The sequence below is a fragment of the Galleria mellonella genome, unplaced genomic scaffold (assembly GCF_026898425.1).
Source record: "Galleria mellonella isolate WM207_F2 unplaced genomic scaffold, CSIRO_AGI_GalMel_v1 utg310, whole genome shotgun sequence".
Taxonomy (NCBI): domain Eukaryota; kingdom Metazoa; phylum Arthropoda; class Insecta; order Lepidoptera; family Pyralidae; genus Galleria; species Galleria mellonella.
Genome location: NW_026442071.1, coordinates 1,208,980 through 1,227,518, shown reverse-complemented (window position 1 = coordinate 1,227,518; position 18,539 = coordinate 1,208,980). Strand labels below are relative to the sequence as shown.

At 30.6% G+C, this 18,539-nt stretch overlaps 1 protein-coding gene across 1 annotated transcript in view; it reads left to right on the top strand.

Moving 5' to 3' along the window:
• LOC113523355 (serine/threonine-protein phosphatase rdgC) overlaps positions 1-18,539 on the top strand; it is an 82,030-nt gene that overhangs the window by 35,659 nt on the left and 27,832 nt on the right. The window contains exons 2-3 of the mRNA XM_026909293.3: positions 9,160-9,539; positions 16,648-16,775. Coding sequence (XP_026765094.1) covers positions 9,314-9,539; positions 16,648-16,775 — 354 coding nt within the window. The 5' untranslated portion in view covers positions 9,160-9,313. The remainder of the gene's footprint in view (positions 1-9,159; positions 9,540-16,647; positions 16,776-18,539) is intronic.

Sequence of the window (18,539 nt, the reverse complement as noted above, 5' to 3'; positions counted from 1 at the left end):
CGTTAAGTTCTTATAGTGTATTTAAAATATGTGTAAACAACGCGAAAGTTTAAAATTAACAATCTTTTATTTTTTTCTTAAAAGTCGTTACTTACCAATTCATAAACAATATAAATAAATAACTTTATGCAAACACTCCCGCAAAATATAAATATATATATTTTAATATAAATTATATTATATTTTATTATATTATATGTCATTATGAAATAATATGCACATATACCTGGCAATTGTTTTGAATAATTATACATTTAAAATGATTTTTCTTTTCAATGCATATATATTATTATGTTACGTTTGTTTTAAATACAAGTAAGCTGAAATTATTTGTTTCATTTTAAATAAACTGGGTTGAATTCGTAGATCCTTGACAACCATAATTTTTCATGATACTTGAAGTGACTGTTTGTCAGCCGAGGGTCTACTTGAAGGAAAACGGTAATTGTCGCTTAATAAGATGATAATCACCATATGCACTGCTGTTCTTAAAGATTATGATTTTATATCTACTTATTCTATAATTTTACTGCCATATGCCCTTCAAACTAAACACAGCCATGCAAGCACAGCTATTTTATGGCAGAAACATGGGATGCCCCATTCAAACGACATTTGTAAAAGGTAAACTGTAATAAATATGTTTTCATTTAAATATTTGCTTTGCAATGTTTGGGAAATAAAATAATGTGAAAGATAAATTTTTCTCTGTAAATATCTAGACCCTTCTTAATTGGTAGTCCTAATTTTGTAAAGCACCTAATTACTTGTACGAAATTGGCCGACCTTTTCGAGTGGTTCAACAACTCTCTTTTGATCCATTCGTTTTACGGCTTTATCTAGGAATTCTTCTTTAATCGACAAAAATAAAGGTTATTACTTCAGACATACGTGTTTGATGTATAAAATGATAGGGTTTTTGAAGGGTATCGTCAACTGACATTTATAACTGTGACAGTTTTATTACTCTTATCAACTTTATGGGAATATAAGCTTATGTAAGCTTATCACGTCATAACGTACGCGAATCTACATACAGTCATGGAGTTGGAGGGTGACGTTTTTGTCATAGTGATAAATATTTTCTGCGCTTGCTAGCTCTTTTATAATTTTAAATTCTTAGTAGAAATATTGCGGCACAACTCTTAGAAAGTATCTTATGGATATAAAAATCTTTTTATATCGCAATATTTGTATGTTTATATAGTACGATATGAATATTAATAAAAAGAAATTGATAGAGTGTTGTACTTATTTACGTTAATTTTTCATTCAAAAAACAATAATAATAATAATAATCTTTATTCACTACTCACAAGGAAACTATTTAGACTGTGACTGTGTGTGACTATTTAGTACTTTAAATTAAAATTGTTAATATTTTTTCTTGTGCTAATATTCTTTCTTTATATAGTTGTTTCTGTTTAAATATATAAAAATGGTCTTGGTCATTCACGCATTTTGTAAATGTGAATTTTTTGCTTTAGCTTAAGAAATAGAAAAGTTTTTTTTTTTTTTATCTCGATAAATGGCGCTAAAAGGCAAAACAATGTTTAGTGGGTCAGCTAATTACTATAGTATAAATTTCTCGTCGCGATTTTCCCACTAAGTCAACATGAAAAACGTGTCTCTCTATACTTATAATTTTTTATAGCTTTGCTTCAATTTAGTTTATGCGTTCAACGAAAATGGAGTCGTAAGGGTACAGTGCCCTGTATTGAATGTTAGTACTTTTTTAGTATTAGTGTGGATGCCTTTGGGTTCACCCTATACTAGGTTTGCTGCTTCTGACGCAGGTACGAATTTCTATTCGGAATGGAGAACACAGTGCGATCTTGTGTAAAATGGGTGAATAGGCATGAAAATCTATCTACATTCGTGTTCAAGCTATTTCATGGGTGTTTGTGGCGTGAATGTAGAACTCACGTGTGGAAATTATTAGAGCCAAAGCGGCAACTGCAGATTAATTAAATTTTAATTGTATTATTGAGACTGTAGCAGGAATGTATATAACTGTATTTAATTAAAGTTATTAAATTTCATTTTACGTAGTGGGTCTATTTCGATCAACTCGTACTCAAAAAGAAGCTGGTGTCTATTTGTAAAACATACGATATCTACATACAGCAAAATGATCAAAAAAATTTTAATAAAACCTTAGATTTTTTTTTCAATTTTCTATTTTATGCTTATGAGCTATCTACCTTGAGGAGTGTAGGACTAAAATACGAGTATGTAAATACATAAAAATACATTATATAAAAATGATACGATATGAATACCTGTGTAGATATTTCGATAATGGGTATTTGAGAAGCGATCTGTGTGTTATTTGTAGGCTTCCGTCGACATGAGTGCCTCTTATATAAAGCTATCAGCTTTAAAGGTCACAACATTGATCGGCGTAGCGACGATAATGAGATTGTCCCAATTCAGATATCAAAATTTGTGTCGCGATATCATCAAGAGATAGATACGTAAGTGCACAGCTTGCCGAGAGGAATGGCTTTATATTATCAATTTCTCGCGAGTATTATATATACTTACGCCGTGCGTCTGTTATATCCTAAATTATTAGGTACATATATTGTATAGCAATTCTAGGTTGCGACTAAATTAAAGCAAGCAACTCTGGAGTATTATTAAAAATTCTTACTCCTGCAGAAGTCAGTGGCGGAATCTTGAGCTAAGACGTAATTAATACACGCTGATAGATTGTTCGTTACTTAATCACTCTTTAATCTACGCTTAATTTTAAGTAAACTTTTGAAACAAATTTGCTAAGAAAAAAATCCAAATACAATAAGATCTACGAGTATTTTGTAATAAAATATTTGTGATATTTAACATTAGACTATGATACAGATTTGTATAATATCAATACAAAAGTTTTGTACTAGTATCCAATAAATAAACTAAGTAAAAATTAATAAATAAATTATTAATTATAATCCATAAAAAAGCAACGAATAATTAAGACATTTCTACATTTCAGTCTGTCTCCTTAAAGAAAATCTTTCAAAACTCAAAGAGTCCTAGACGCCTTTGATATACCTTCTGATGTAGAATCCATATGTATAAATAAATATAATACAAAAGAAGAATATCGCCAGGTGATATCATATTTCGGTTCGGCTTCGGTCACGTGAGTCCATTTATAAATGTTCTTTAGTAGTTCGTGAGTCGGCTCGTGTAAGGGTATACTACATTTCAATTGAATACACACATACAGCGAATTCATAAAGATATTAGACACTAGCATTCCACCCCCGCCTTCGCACCGATAGACAGAAAAATTAAATTAATATTTTGTAGCTTTAATAGGCACATTTTTTTATATTTAGGGTTCCTCTATTAAATGATTTAAGATAATTATCATAGGGATTTCTATTTTTCTGTATCTATAGTTAATTTGATCGCTGTTGATAGTTGCATAACAAATCTTTATTTTTTTTTAATAATATTAGCTTACTAGAAAACTACATTGTTACTCTGTAACAATGTAGTTTTCTATAGGTGAAGGAATTTTTTAAATTTGTTAAAAAGTTTTTGAGATTATCCATTATAATCAAACAAATAAATATAAAAAAAACTCAAATATTTCTTCTTCATGATATTAGTATAAATAAATAAGATTTGCAAAAAGCATAGACTCCTAATTCAATGGTTTTATTTAGGGCAACGTGTAATTTTTAAGTCTTTCCTCGTGAGATTGTGTTTGTGAAGATATTTTATTCGTTATATGTAGTTTATGTACATTAGGCCCAGTTTTCTGTTTATTTTAAATTTGGTGTATTACTTATAAAATATTTGAATATAGTAAATATAATTTCATTTCAAATAACTCGTACACATTTTTTATTCTCAATACAAACTGTTCTTTAGCTACCTTCCCCAAGGCCTTAATTTTTCAAACTTTTCTCATTTCTTTTACTTCGTACAGGTAATTCAAAACATTAAAAAGAAAATATAGCTACTTATATATTAAATATCAATTTTGTTTCTTTGGCTAATGATTGTTGTGTTGGTTTGATTGTTTGCGAGTCGATTCGTATCGCTTTCTCCATTATATTTCTATATATAAGCAATGTAGTTATTTCCATGTAAAATTATACATACATACATTAAATAAGATGTACAAACAAATCAAATAAAATTTAACAACAACTGAAAAAGTACATTATTATGAGTAGTTGTCGAAGTTTCATTTTTATTGCGGCAGCTTCTTTCGGTATTTCATAAGTTTTAATTCTAATTCAAATTTAGGTCTCAGTAAGAAAATAATATCGCTTTACTGAATAAACAAAAAAAAAATAGTTAACAGGCTTCTTAGCGATGCAATAAATATTAGACTAGAGTATTTAAATAGTTCTTATTGTTTTAACAATTTTGAAATATTAACAATAATATACGCACATCTTTATTTTGCAGAAATATAATGCTTTCCATTTTAAGGTTGTTAAGGTGTACTTTAATTTCGAATCACGTTCGAATCGTTTATTACGTTTTATGTCTTACAACCCTGCTTCTATTTGCTTAGAGCTTCGTGACGTGATTTAAATGAAAAGGGAAAATGGCATTTGCTAAATACTTTTGTATATTATGTATTTATTTAATACTCTCTTTTGTATCACAAACGTATACGTACATATAGTAATATAACATACATATAACATATACATTATTAAAATTATGTAATGAAATATAGAAATAAGTGTCTAATCTTTACAAATGAAATAAAATTTAAAAACTGCTGCAATAAAGTTGGCACTTCTAGTCATGATAAAGTTAAGCTTCTGTCGTATGTAGTATTTGATATAAATAGGGGAATAGGGTACATTTCGGGACTAATGAGACAAAAGTCATGGGCAGAACAAATCATGAATAAACATTTAGTTTTAAACAATTAATTTTACGGGTTATAAATAAAGATGTTATATGGTACCCTTAGATGTTAATTTTCTGGTTTCTTATAACAATAAAATCGCCGATTCCTGTCTTCCTACTACTTATATTACGAAACTTATACTAGATTTAGTTACTTATCGACAAATTTTACTTCAGTGACTATAAACTTTCTGATTATGTTTGTAAGAAACTTTCTGGATGCCTATAAAATCTTATTCTATGTTTACATTGACTATCGGAAGGTTTTTGTTCCAAATTATTTTCATTTATTGTATACGTGTAGTTAGACAAATACAGGATACCAGTTAATCGTTCAGAGAAAGATTGCTGGAAAAGAAATGCCGGCAGGAGACGACACTCCTAGCTAATTAATTAATTAGTTTTGCACCGTGTACCCACTACTAGGCATCCCGTCGTCTGTACCCAATAGGGAGAATGGAATGCCTTATTGTACCGTAACCTAAAAAAAAATATCTATTACTAGAATCGTTATCGCTAGCAAGTTTTGAATTTTTGAGAAGGAATGAAATTGTGAGATGTACACCGTTTTTATTATTTCTCATGTAATAAATTCTCGTTTTAGGCAGCACACCCAAAACGCTTATATATCGATACATTCCTTTGCACTTTGTTTAAGAGTGGGAGGGGGGGGGGGGTGGTTTGTTCTTCAGATCAGTAGCTTCAAAAATAAAAATAGTCTTGATGCTATTCAACTTCTGATATAATTGAAACTCGAAGAAGAAGATTATATGGATAGCGCCGAGTTAGGCATATGCAGAAACCGATTTTGGAGCTTAATTGTACTGTATTATTTTAGTGAACTATTAATGTGGAAACATCACCTATATATATACCTCTATATACATTTTATGTTTAATGTCTAAAATTGTTACTTTGCCTTAAATAATTTGTCTTTAGATTGAACCATGTAATGTACATCGAAAGGTTATTTTTTAGTGTATTTTTTGTATTATAAACTAAGTTTACCACATCAACAAAGTATGTTTTACCAGGACTAAATAATAAATGAGACATGCCCGCATGTATATGCGTAGGAAAGGGAAAGGTAAGCATGAACGCGGTACAATCCTAAATTCAGGGATTGTTATGGTATAAAAGCATTATGTCCATTAATATTTGAAAATTTCGCTACTTCTAATGCAAGCAAATTGAAGCAGGTGTGCGTATTATTCTAAGTGTGGAGATTATTAGAAATGGCATTTTCTTTATTCGTATCGTTGTAGATTCTCCAACGTTTTTTATCAGTTTCTTGCAATTGATACAGTCTACTAATGTGTTGGTCTTATATGATCGTTTTAAGTATTGCAGTAGCTATTTTTTGTGCAAAAAACATATAATAAATATATCACACAGCTACGTTTCATCACCTCACCGCTCTCCATTAACAAGGAATTCATCCTCATACACTAAAACGCAAATGGTTGTTACAGTGACCGTTTACCATCAGACGAGCTGTATGCTTGTTTACCATCTTTGTGGTATAAAAATATAATGATAAAAAATCAAAATAATTAAACGTAAAATTAATTTGTTACTAATACATACTTACCTATTTCTAAATAATTAAAAGGAAGGCAACCTCGAACCATCATTTCATCCGTGGTCTTGTGCACATTTATTTATAAGCACCTATATATTATATTAAATTTCTTACGGCACATGAAATGAAAAAAAAAGAATTTTCTTTATATAATTATATATATGTGGGTACTTTGTGTGGCGACGGAGTAAAAATACAAAGTGTTACTGTTTCTTTGATCTCCATGGGATCTAATCGGGGACTAAGAGAACAAAGTTTTATTTCAAATTTCTTTTACTCGAATTGGTGAAAATGCAAGAGAAGGAAAACTTAAAAAACCAATAACTACCGAGTTGCGTGGCCGGTATTTTTAAATGGATCTCAATAATAATGTGAACAAACGAATAACTGATCTGATCAAAAGACAATCTTTGATATTTAATAGTACAAATAAAAAATCGATTAATTAATTGAATGTTTTGATTCATTACTAATATCATTTAGAGAGTGTTGCTGTGAGAATTTCAACAAAATTTGATTACCTTTTCATTAAGTCTATTGAAACTCTCTGTGGACTTTGAGCTTTCCCTAATAAAGAGATACGTGTGTTAAATAGTGAATAGGTTAGTACATGTAATACAATCACCTATGTAGAATCAAAATTGACTAATGTTGATGCTTGTTACTTTTTCGTGATTGCTCGCATAATATTATCATGTACTTAGTAGGTATCTACATTTTCTTTGAAAATTTCAAGTTCTATTTAGAGTTCTTCAAAAAAGGGATAAAAAGGTTTCTTTAGGGTCAGCAACGCGCACATAATGTCCATGATATTACAGGTGTTCATAGCACAATCAAGTATGCTTGTTTGCCATCTCATCTCATATAATTAAAAATCGTGACCCACAAAAAAAAAAAAACTGATTTCAAATGTGACGAAATCAGTTATTTTGATTTAATAACTACTTGGCCTTACTTTAATAACTTTTTGATGTCGGTTAAAAAAAGAAAAAAAGAACATGCAGTGAATATTTTCCTCCTATTCTAAATATTTTTTGATAAAAAATTCGGAGTATGGAAACACTTATACAATTTTATTTAATATTGTAAATAAAAGATATAAAAAATGATCTACCTGATTAATTTTTTATTCGCTCTACCCGTTTTATCCGTTTTGGTGATATTGAGACTGATTCGGAAATATCATTCTCTAAAATTCGTATTCAAATATCCGGTTTCTATAGATTATATCTGTTAACACTGTATATTACTTTTTATAGATATTTTATTATTTACAGGTATTGTATATAAAAATGTAAGTATTGTATTGTATTTCAATATTATATTTAAAATTATACATTTAAAAGTAATAAAATGAAATGTTTTTGTATAGATATGATCTTGTCACAAATAGTTTCATAAATGAAATTGTAATTCGAATTTTTCTAGTCAACTCATAAAACTCTAGGGAAATAAAGTAAATCGGCCTTATGTCACAACCGGCATTCAAACGGAAAGAGCAGGGTCTTTTGTGTTTGATGATGTGAGTTGCTTTACGGATTCATATTCTAATAGCTATGTAGGCGTGTGTTTTAGAGTTTCCCATTGACATGAAACCCTTTCTATAAATTGAAATAGTTTTAAGTGGTTAACCGGTAAAGCAATTAGGTTGATGAATAATTTAAATAAGCTAGTAACGTAATTAGCAACTTCAATAATTTCAGATTATGACTCGTAAAATAAAATGAGTTCGATCTTAAATTATATTATTTGTATACATACCCGTGAAATAAAAATGATGAAAACCATTGTTACATTTTATAATAATTGATTCTAAGTGAGCAGTGTTATTTGGGCAAAACACATTTTTCACCATTTCATCATGGAATATACATACTTATAGGTATTATATACATACCCACATATCGACCTAAATACATTAATTGTTTCATTTATTACGTTGGCCCTGTCACATGTTTCAGATCGAATAAATCGGCAGATTTAGCTGGCTAACAACAATAAAGAAAGTATAGGGCCCTCGTTTCCGAATATAGGTACTTTTATCCCACTCGGAATTGAAAACCTAGATTTATGGGGTCCCAATGCGCTTAAATCGTTAAAGTTTATTTCCAAGAGACTTGTCCACTCATTGGTGACCCAAGAGATGGATCACGTAGTGATAAGGATAGAATGTATGGAGTATGTATAAAATGTATTACCTTTTCCACACAGAATATTTATTTTTTAGTTGCGTGTAGATGTTTAATTTTTATTAGTCTTTGGTTTAGAACTATTTTGTTAATGTACGAGGTAGGGATGAGAAAATGACTCGCTCCTTCTGATGTATCTCTAAATACTGAGATGTAATATAGAATTCTAAAAAGAATAGGATTTCTGTGAAAATGATAGAAGTCGTTCAATACATAAATGAATTTACGAAGAGAAAAGTAATATTTGAGATATTACTTTTCACTTCTTGTTAAATAAAATGTAGAGAAATGTACGACATTAGATCAAATACTGCTGCTAAAAATATTATATTCTGTTTGTTGCAAACATATAAGTTATAATTTACGAAAGGCTATTATATATTAAAATTAGGAATAAGTTATCTTTGCTGTTATCTTTATAGAAATGGTTTCAATTATTTATCAATAATTATGAACAGAGAATAATTATTATACACTTATATTGTTTTTATTTATTTACAGGTAATACCTGGGCATTCAGCCTGTGGGATGTTAGATATTTTTTTTTATTCCAATCGGAGACTTACTAGTCACCATTCCGAAATCCAGACAGAAGACCCCAAGATGCACACGAAAACAAAGAGATAAGAAATACAGAAAGGACAAAAGTCCCACCATGTTCTCTTTAGCTGAAGGCTGTGGGTGTGTGAGTTTCCGGGGAGGCCGCCGCACTCGATCCCTTGGTGATGACTCCTCATCGTGCCGCAGTTCGGAGATTGAACAAGAGGTGCCAAAACGGTTAGGTCGACGAGTACTCAATGGAGAATGTACCATGAAGGCGTTGGCTCCGTTTCTCAAGTTCTGGAGAAGAGATGATGTGAGCATGACGAAGGCGGAAAGAAGTGAGTACCTATATATTAATATACGAATATTTGTTGTTTCTATTAAATAATTAATTTTAATTTAAAACAATAATATGCTTATGATTGTAATCTCTAATGGGGTAATCTTGGAGACTATCGTTTTAATGAACCTAAAACTTATTTGTTTTTCCTACATTTTACTAAGCATATTTGAATCTAACGTGGAAGGGGGCGAGCCCACCATGTTTTTCGGATTATTACGGTTTGTTAATGGTGTAACTAACACCGATGAGTAAAATGATACTCAAAGTTGTTAATGCCGACTAGATTCGGACTTCGGGGTTTATAAGTCGGAAAAACGTACAACACTCTGAATAAATAATTTAAATCTTTTCTAAGTAGATGTATTTTTATATAAGTATATAAGAGATATTTTTAAAGTGTATTTTTGTAAATATAACAGAAATAAGAAAATGACATAGGTACATATAAATACTGAAATAACATACACACTAAAAATTTGGGCGACCTGAAATTCTTCTTCTTTTTGGAATAATTAAAAATGATTATTGCCTTTTTCATATGAAATTTGCACATTCTTTATTGTAATTTTTACAGTGAAATGAAAAATCTTAATTTATTCAAAAGTGAGTGAGCGAGATTGATGTTAATACTTTACAGAAGTTAAACCCAAATATTTGTGTAATAAGTACATTTGCTGAACCCTGCTAATGCGAATTAGACACGACCTTGGCAGGTTTTAATGGGTGTTTCGATAATACCTTTATATAAGGTTTCCTCAAGGGACACTGTTAACAGGATCTGTATCATAATTTATTACTTAATGTAGAAAATATGAAAACTAGGTATAAGTGATTGGTAATGTAAAGGGTCGTCCCAAGTACCACAGTCTAAAGATGAAATGCATCAATGAAGCTATAATATGATCTTACACTTAGCTATCAGGAAGTTTAATGTTACTTAGTGAATTATGGCATGGCTATGCTTCAAAATTGAAATATCATATACTAGTCTTCAGGAATAGTAATGCATGAAGGGTATTATTAGTACGTATCATAGGGTATTTAGAGATCTTCATGGTGAGGTTCATGTCTATACTTTGTAGGCGACGGTTGCCGCTTGGGTGGGTCGTTATTTTGTTTGCTATTTTAAATATTAGTAAATATACTGCAGAAGAACGTAACTGGCTGTTTTAGTCTAAGGATTGGCAAGGTAAAATAGCAATATATACCTATAGATTCTTTGAGATTGTACGTTTTGAAAAACAATTTGGAAATCTTGTGTCACAGTAGACAAATGCTAAGTTGAAGTGACGTTGTAATAAATGTAAATTTATAATATTATAAACTATTATAATGTACAAGGAAGATAACTGTTCAAGACTAAATGTAAATTGAATACCAAGGAGTCTTGTTTAGTTAAATATACATAAAGGTTAGGGAAGGTAGGTTAGGGCGTCGGTTGTTTATATGTTAATGTAACTCGTAGTATGTAGATATCTAAATATAATATTCTAATTCATTTACGTTACAATATATACTCATACATACGAATATACTCATATTTATGAATATACTTGAATATTATAAACAGTGAGGCTTAGTGTTTTACTACCACGACTTATAAGATTCGGAAAGCTTTGTTAAAATTTGGCCGTTATCCAAATACTTCAAAAAACATTAAAAAAATGACAATTTAAATGTCCAATTAATTCTTTAATATTGATAAAATTTGTTGAAAAAACAAAATTAATTATAGAGATGATATAACTTGACTTATCCCCTCCTGCGTTGGATTCAAATCTACTCAGCGAAATGTAAGCAAGTCATATGTTATTCACCGCAGCGATAACCATTGACTAATGCCTGTAACTGGGGGAAAAGGGATTGTAAGCAATGGAGTTTGACTGCCCTATTGTTAGCAATATGCCCTATTAGGTTAGGTTAGGTTGCCACCTCCATCACGTAGTTCCCTCTTGGAAACCATCGTTAACAATTCTTTTTGAATTCGTCACTATGGTCTAACTGACCTGCTTCATCCTCACCTATCATCCTTCATTGGTGCCCCGCCAGTGTATACCGATAGCGCGGGTGGGGTTACCATTCCATTATTACCCACTACAAAAATGCCTGTAACTGTGTATAAGAGTAGGTAGTTATACTAACATTAATAAGACGGTAAATGGTAAGGCTGATGGTGAATGGTTACCATTTTAAACAACAAAAATAAGTTTGTCATACCCTACAAAATAATATTATGACAATATTTTCACGCCAAGTTTCTTGTGAGGTAGGTAAAGAGTATAGAGTGCTAAAGACCTCTATTGTTACATTGTATATCTACATCTTTATATTATGATTATATGATATCATAATTTATAAACGTGAAAGTGGGTATATTTATGTTTATTTATTTGTTACCTTTTGGTATCTTTAATTAATCTGTAATCTTTAATGAAATTCGTTATTTACGTGACATTTAGTGTAAACATATAGACTGTATTTTATTTCGGTCAAGTGGACATAGTCACGGCTTTACCTATTATCAAATATTATAATTATTATTCGTACATATATCATAATCATAACACTACAGGTAATAGAATACCAGAAACATTTCGAATTTCTATTACATCTTGCTTGATCAAATAGGGAAGTTTTTCCGATAATAGGAGAGTGATGTTATAGGTACATTAATACACGGGCACGTATTCAAACTCCTTTTATGTACAGTCGTTTGCACGTGCATATGTGACGATGTGTAAACACCATAGTACCTGGTATTTTATAGGGATACTGCCGACAATTTACATCCAATTTTTATACAAATAAAAATCTTGTATCTAATGAATTTGCTTTATGTTTTTACCTACTTTTACGTCACGTTTATTTGTGATTTATTATATATCACTAGCTATAAGTCTCCACTTTGTGTACGTCAATTAGAATTAAAAGTATTCTGTCTTAGTTTAAAATTTGGCATTTCTGACTATTCGATTACATTAAAATCTATATAACTGTTTAATAATGATTTATTAACAAAGAGAGATTCTCATTTTTAAGTGACCTTAGAAAGGAAGAGGTTGATACTACTTTTTTACGTGTATACCTGATTTTGATGTTTATATTTGCAATTGATAGTTTATTGCTATGTTGATGCCTTAATAATTTTGTCACAATTAAAATTGATTTTACTGGACATTAATTTTGATACGATTGAAGCACTTGTTTCTTTTTTTTTGCGGAGAAAAATCGAAACTATTGTTAAAGAAAATCATAAATGATTTCCTCAATTTTGTGACTTTACATATTTATATAGCCTATAACAATTTAAGAACTACGTGCCCTCACCTTCAACCAAATAAATTGACTAAAATCAATTACGGTTTCTGGAAATAGGTCAGCATAGGTAAGTATGTAGTTGCGGACACAATACGACTATGTTGAAATTACACAGGGATCGGAAATGTGGACGTCACGTAGTGAGAAACCCTTGTTTTCAAGCAAGCTTCATAAGTGAACTTGTATGCGTTACTATTCGCAGTCAAATAGGGTTATCTTTGCTCAGAAGGATAAGTTTACTAAAGATATATTTGTGTAATAATGTATGCGCAGTGATATTCAATAATTTATTTACGAAAAGCATTTACTCTCTAGGTAATACTAAAATTAAATTTACTCCTATTCTATATAATAAAGTTATACGAAGTGTAACTTTCGAAAACTGTATCTGATGTGATTTGAATTCACGGAAAGAGTAGTATGAGTGTTAGCAACTATATATAATTTGCCAAATTATAGATTAAAATTTTAAAATTATTTTCAGACTTAGAAATTGCAATAGTTTTAAATAAAAAAGGCATCTTTATTTGAGTACTTACAGGTTAGCGTTAAAAAAGAGGCTAAGGGCTAGTAGTAACTAAGAATATTTTGCATAAGTCATGTATGCCAATTATACTACACTTTACGAGTATCACTGATTTTTTGTAGTATATCTATGCATTTAAAGGTTTATTTTCTGTAATTAAACTTCTGTGTGCGTATACCTACTTTTGAACCAACTTTTTTTGATATAGGTTCAGTATTTCAATTTTAATTTAATTTTTAAAATAACTGGTTTTGCCACAATTGAAGTTGGTTTTTTTTGTGGAACTCAATTTTTGATTATTTATTTCAAATTTATGCTTTGTTTGTATAAGTTTATCGTACATTGACACATGACATAGATAATAGGTTATATTCATATTAAAATTTATAAATGATTTTAGATAAGAAATACGAACAAACTATGAAGGTCGCCTTGTAGGTCTTGGTATAGAAAGGGCCACCCCTTCCTTTCCCGTGGGTGTCGTAAGAGGCTAACATATGGTCGAGGGATGGGCTGCAGATTCCATTTTAAAACATCACCAAAAATCTACGGTTACCAACTCGATATTCACTCATGTATTCTTTAGTGAATAGTTGCATAAAATAGAAAAATAAGAGGTGAAATTACATCTCGCATAGTCAAACTGCCCAAAATTACACAAGATTTTGCTTAACTAGATGACGCAGACAAAACGTTGCGTGTAATTGGGCCATAATGTTGCCTATTAGGAGTGGCAGCTCAGGGTGCACCAAGGGAAAACATAATGCGTTAAGCTTCTTGTCCTGGTGATTATATAAAAGTACCTTTCAAAATGAATAACGTTAATAACGTGTAAATAGATAGTAATCTTGTATTGAAAATTTTATCGCATTAATAGAAGTTGACTGACAATTTTTTGCTAAGGTTTTGACATTATTTGCTCGATCTAGATTTATATGATCAAAACATTGCAAATTTTGATTCGAAATAAATATTCTTGCCCAGATAAGTCATACAAAGTTCAAGCTATATCTATTTACAATTGGTATTGATTGGACATTGTATAAAGTAAGGTTTAGGAATTGAATTTCGGTCGAGCTAGTCAGTCGAGTAGTCAAGAAAATTTTAGATTGACTCACTGCTATTTATATGATCAATGATAAGAACAGAGAAATTATGTAATTTTCTGGCAAACATTGGCAGTAGAACAGTAATGAGTTGTTTTGTCAATGATGATGCTAATTGATCATACATATACATATTGTGTGACAAGTTATGAACTCTGATTGAGGTATGTCTACACGCTTTATCTAAGTACTGTGTGCTAGTAAATATTTACCTACATTTTGTTATCAAATTGTAGTATTATATATTTATGTATAATCTAAGTAAATACATTTCTACATTACTTATTCTAAGTATAATATCTAACTAATAACTGTACATTGGATTTAATGATAACATACATAAATAAACCGTTCTACATTTGTACGTAATATTAATAAGTTAATAAAATTTATGGATATTAACTGCTAACTTTGCGAGTATCAGAGAGTGGGCGTTTGAAATTTATTGGACAAGGGAGCTTAGTATTTCCGTTCATTCATCTCAATATAATGTTGAAATATCTAACTAAATACAGGTCCGAGGCAAGCAAAGTAACAAAACAAATTAAAGTACGAGTATAATCAAAACACGATGTTTAGCGTGCGGTCACAAACGTTGCGGTTGGTTGCAGTGAATGCGACATGGCTCTCACTCCACTCGCTCGACGAGTAAGCAAACTTTTATTAAAAAAAGAATATCTATCCAAATTATTTATTCAAAAGAGTTAGCGAGTTAAATTCAAATGATTTCGAAATTCTAAAAGGTCTTTATTCCTTCACCTGCCCGTGCTCCCATAAACACGTTTAGCAAAATAGATGGATATAATACATCATATTATATCCATCTATTTTGCTAAACGTATTTGGGTAATTTTGTTTGAGGTCTTGCTCCCATTATCGGTGTTGTGGATGATTTATAATAGCGTATTTCCACCAAATATACGTACATCATTTATAAATGTACAATTTGTATATATGATGCTTTTGTCAATAAATAATAGGTACAAAGATTTTTGTTCGTGTAAATGTCACAACAATCGTTTCCATGAAAATACATGTTGTGGTCACGAATGTTTTATCGATTGTTAATTAGGCGTTATCACTGAGAGTAACTAATTTTAAGTAGAAAGTATATGTGACGTATTGATTGAAAGCTTTTATGAATGTATATTTTATCATTTTTGTATTTTAAATTTAATGTCTTGACAAAAATAATTCGTCTGTGAAATTAATAATGAACACTTTATGAAGTGTTAGTATTGGATCGTCATTTTGAGCTGTATTACCATAAACTTCCGTCGCAAGTGACGCCGGAAGCGATAAAATATGCGAATGTTTTATAATTCTAATCGCTCTAAAACATTCAATATTGCCACAAACTGATGCCAACCTCATTGTTTTTTCACTGTAAGATTTTTTTCTTCATAACAATTAAATCTTGAGGAAATTAAAAATATATAAGTAAGGGAGTAAACTCATTCAATAAAAAATCGTTGAAATTGGTCTTCAATTAGCAAAGTACCTACAGTTGTATCAAAAATTTCCATTTGCTTGAAGTTTATGGAAGGCAATGATGAATATGATATCACCATATGTAGAAATTTTCATGTCACACGATTCATGCGTTGTTATTTATTAAGGAACATGAAACGTCACTCGAGTTAATACCGTTTACAGAAACTGATTTTCTTATGATTAATATACTGCTTGTTCACGTCTTGGATTAGTGACAAAGTAAATACTTACTACCACAACTTATAGATCACAAACGTCGTGAAGTTTTGAGCTCGACATAAAAAAATTCGTGTCTTAATCTTATTTTTGGATTCGATGATGAATAACATCATTAATAAACCAAATCAATCTGAGTGACGATGGTTGGTTCGCTCTATTATTCTATCGCATGTGATCCAATATACTTGGATAAATGTGTGCATGTCGACTATATGTTCATTACAACGGCAATAATCAATAAATGTCTTTGACTACCCCATTAGGGAATACAGTTATAGGTATACTTATTGTACTTTATTTTATTTATTGCTCTTTTACGGCAGATATACGCAAAATAGGTAAGCCCTATAGCGCTTTATGTCTTTACAAAACAAATAATTTTTATTAGGCTTGTAATAAAGGTTTGTGCATGTAATTAATAGATGTAATTATGCTTACAGCAATGAAAGCGGCCATACTGATTCAGCAGTGGTATCGACGGTATTTGGCGCGAATGGAAGTGCGAAGGCGGTATACCTGGACGATCTTCCAGAATATTGAGTATGCTGGAGAGCAGGATCAAGTGAAAGTGAGTTATGATGTATAATATATTATTATGATTATTATATTATTAGGTACCTCTTTTTATATATTATTATCTATTATAGACATTATGTATGGTAATACTGTATGTAGAGTCCTCAAAACATTATGTTATTGAATCGTCATTATCATCATATCAGCCGTTATCTGTCCATTGCTGAACATAGGCTCCCCCATAGTCATCACTTTATCTTGTTGGTCGTCCTATACTGCATTTGCTCGTACGGGGTCATCACTGGGGGAAGAAGGGATTGATAGTAATGAGGATTAGTAGCCCACTGCTAGCAATATACCCTGTCAGGTCGACTTTCTCGTTGGCCCCCCTGGAAATCATCGTGATTGATTTATTGTTAGATTCATCACGGTGGGCTAACTGTCCTGTTTCATCTTTACCTATCATCCCTCACTGGTGCCCCGCCAGTGTATACCGATAGCGCAGGCGGGGTTACCATTCTATTATCATCACTTAAGGACGCAATTGAATGCTTTTTAGTTTTTTTTTTATTTCTAATAATTATCTTTCAAAAATATTTTTACCTCATTTTATGTAACTAAAAGTACTTAAAAAAAAGATACTGGGTGAAATTGAAATTCATAACACTTTGAAAAGTGTTTAGTTTTTTCATTTTAACTGCTGTTAATAATGATTTTAGTTGCAAATTATATAGCAACTAATATATATATATATATATATATATATATATATATATATATATATATATATATATATATATATATATATATATATATATATGAATAGATGACAAAGTATATAAAGCTACGAATATTGCAATTGTAATGAGCTGCGGCACGTGTGAGCAATCGATGCGTATTGTACTATTATTATTAATTTAAGTGTCTATCCCGTGGTGTTTGCGGCAGTCTGTTATTACTGTCACGTACAATATTGCTGCTGTGATGGTTTTAATATAGTCGCATGTATCCATATAATTTTATGTCTGGGATCTACTGAAATTGAATATACTAAATACATAATAAGAACTTACGTCGTTAATATATTTAGGTATGCATAGCTTAGGTTCTATATATATATACATCCATATGTGGAATGAAAAAGAAATTAATTTCATACGTTGCTGGTGACGTTTTTTCACCATAGAGGAGGCCTGATATTTTTTTAATGAGTGAAAATGAAATAGCAACCCCGCCTGCGCTATCGGTTTACATTGGCGAGGATAAGTAGGTCAGTTAGCATATCGTGGCGAATACAAAATTAACCACGATGGTATCCAGGAGGAACTGCATGGAAGTCGATAGGGTATATTGCTAGAAATGGGGCAATTAAATCCTATTACTAAGGAAAGGGATTGCCATTTCACCCAGAGACCTTTTATTACTACGTTGCTCAGGTGGCGTGGCATATGTGTTATACGATTTTTGAAGAATTTGTGAGGAGGTATTTATAATATGGAGAGTTAGAAATTGTCTATAACATTAGTACTGTCATTACTCGTTTTAATTGACAAAATGACAATATTGACGAAGTTAATAGATACATTGTGTTCTTAGAAAATTGGTAAAATAGAAAAGAAAAGAAGATAACAACACATCGAGCATTATATTACCATTTGTTAGATATAAAATTCAGAAAATCATAAAAAAGGCATTATGATAAAATACAACGCTACATACTACGTATGCCTGTATGCCTGTTGGTCCAGATCACATAAATTTGAACAAAAAGACAATTATTTACAATACTGTAAATCAAGAGTTAGACATGGCTACT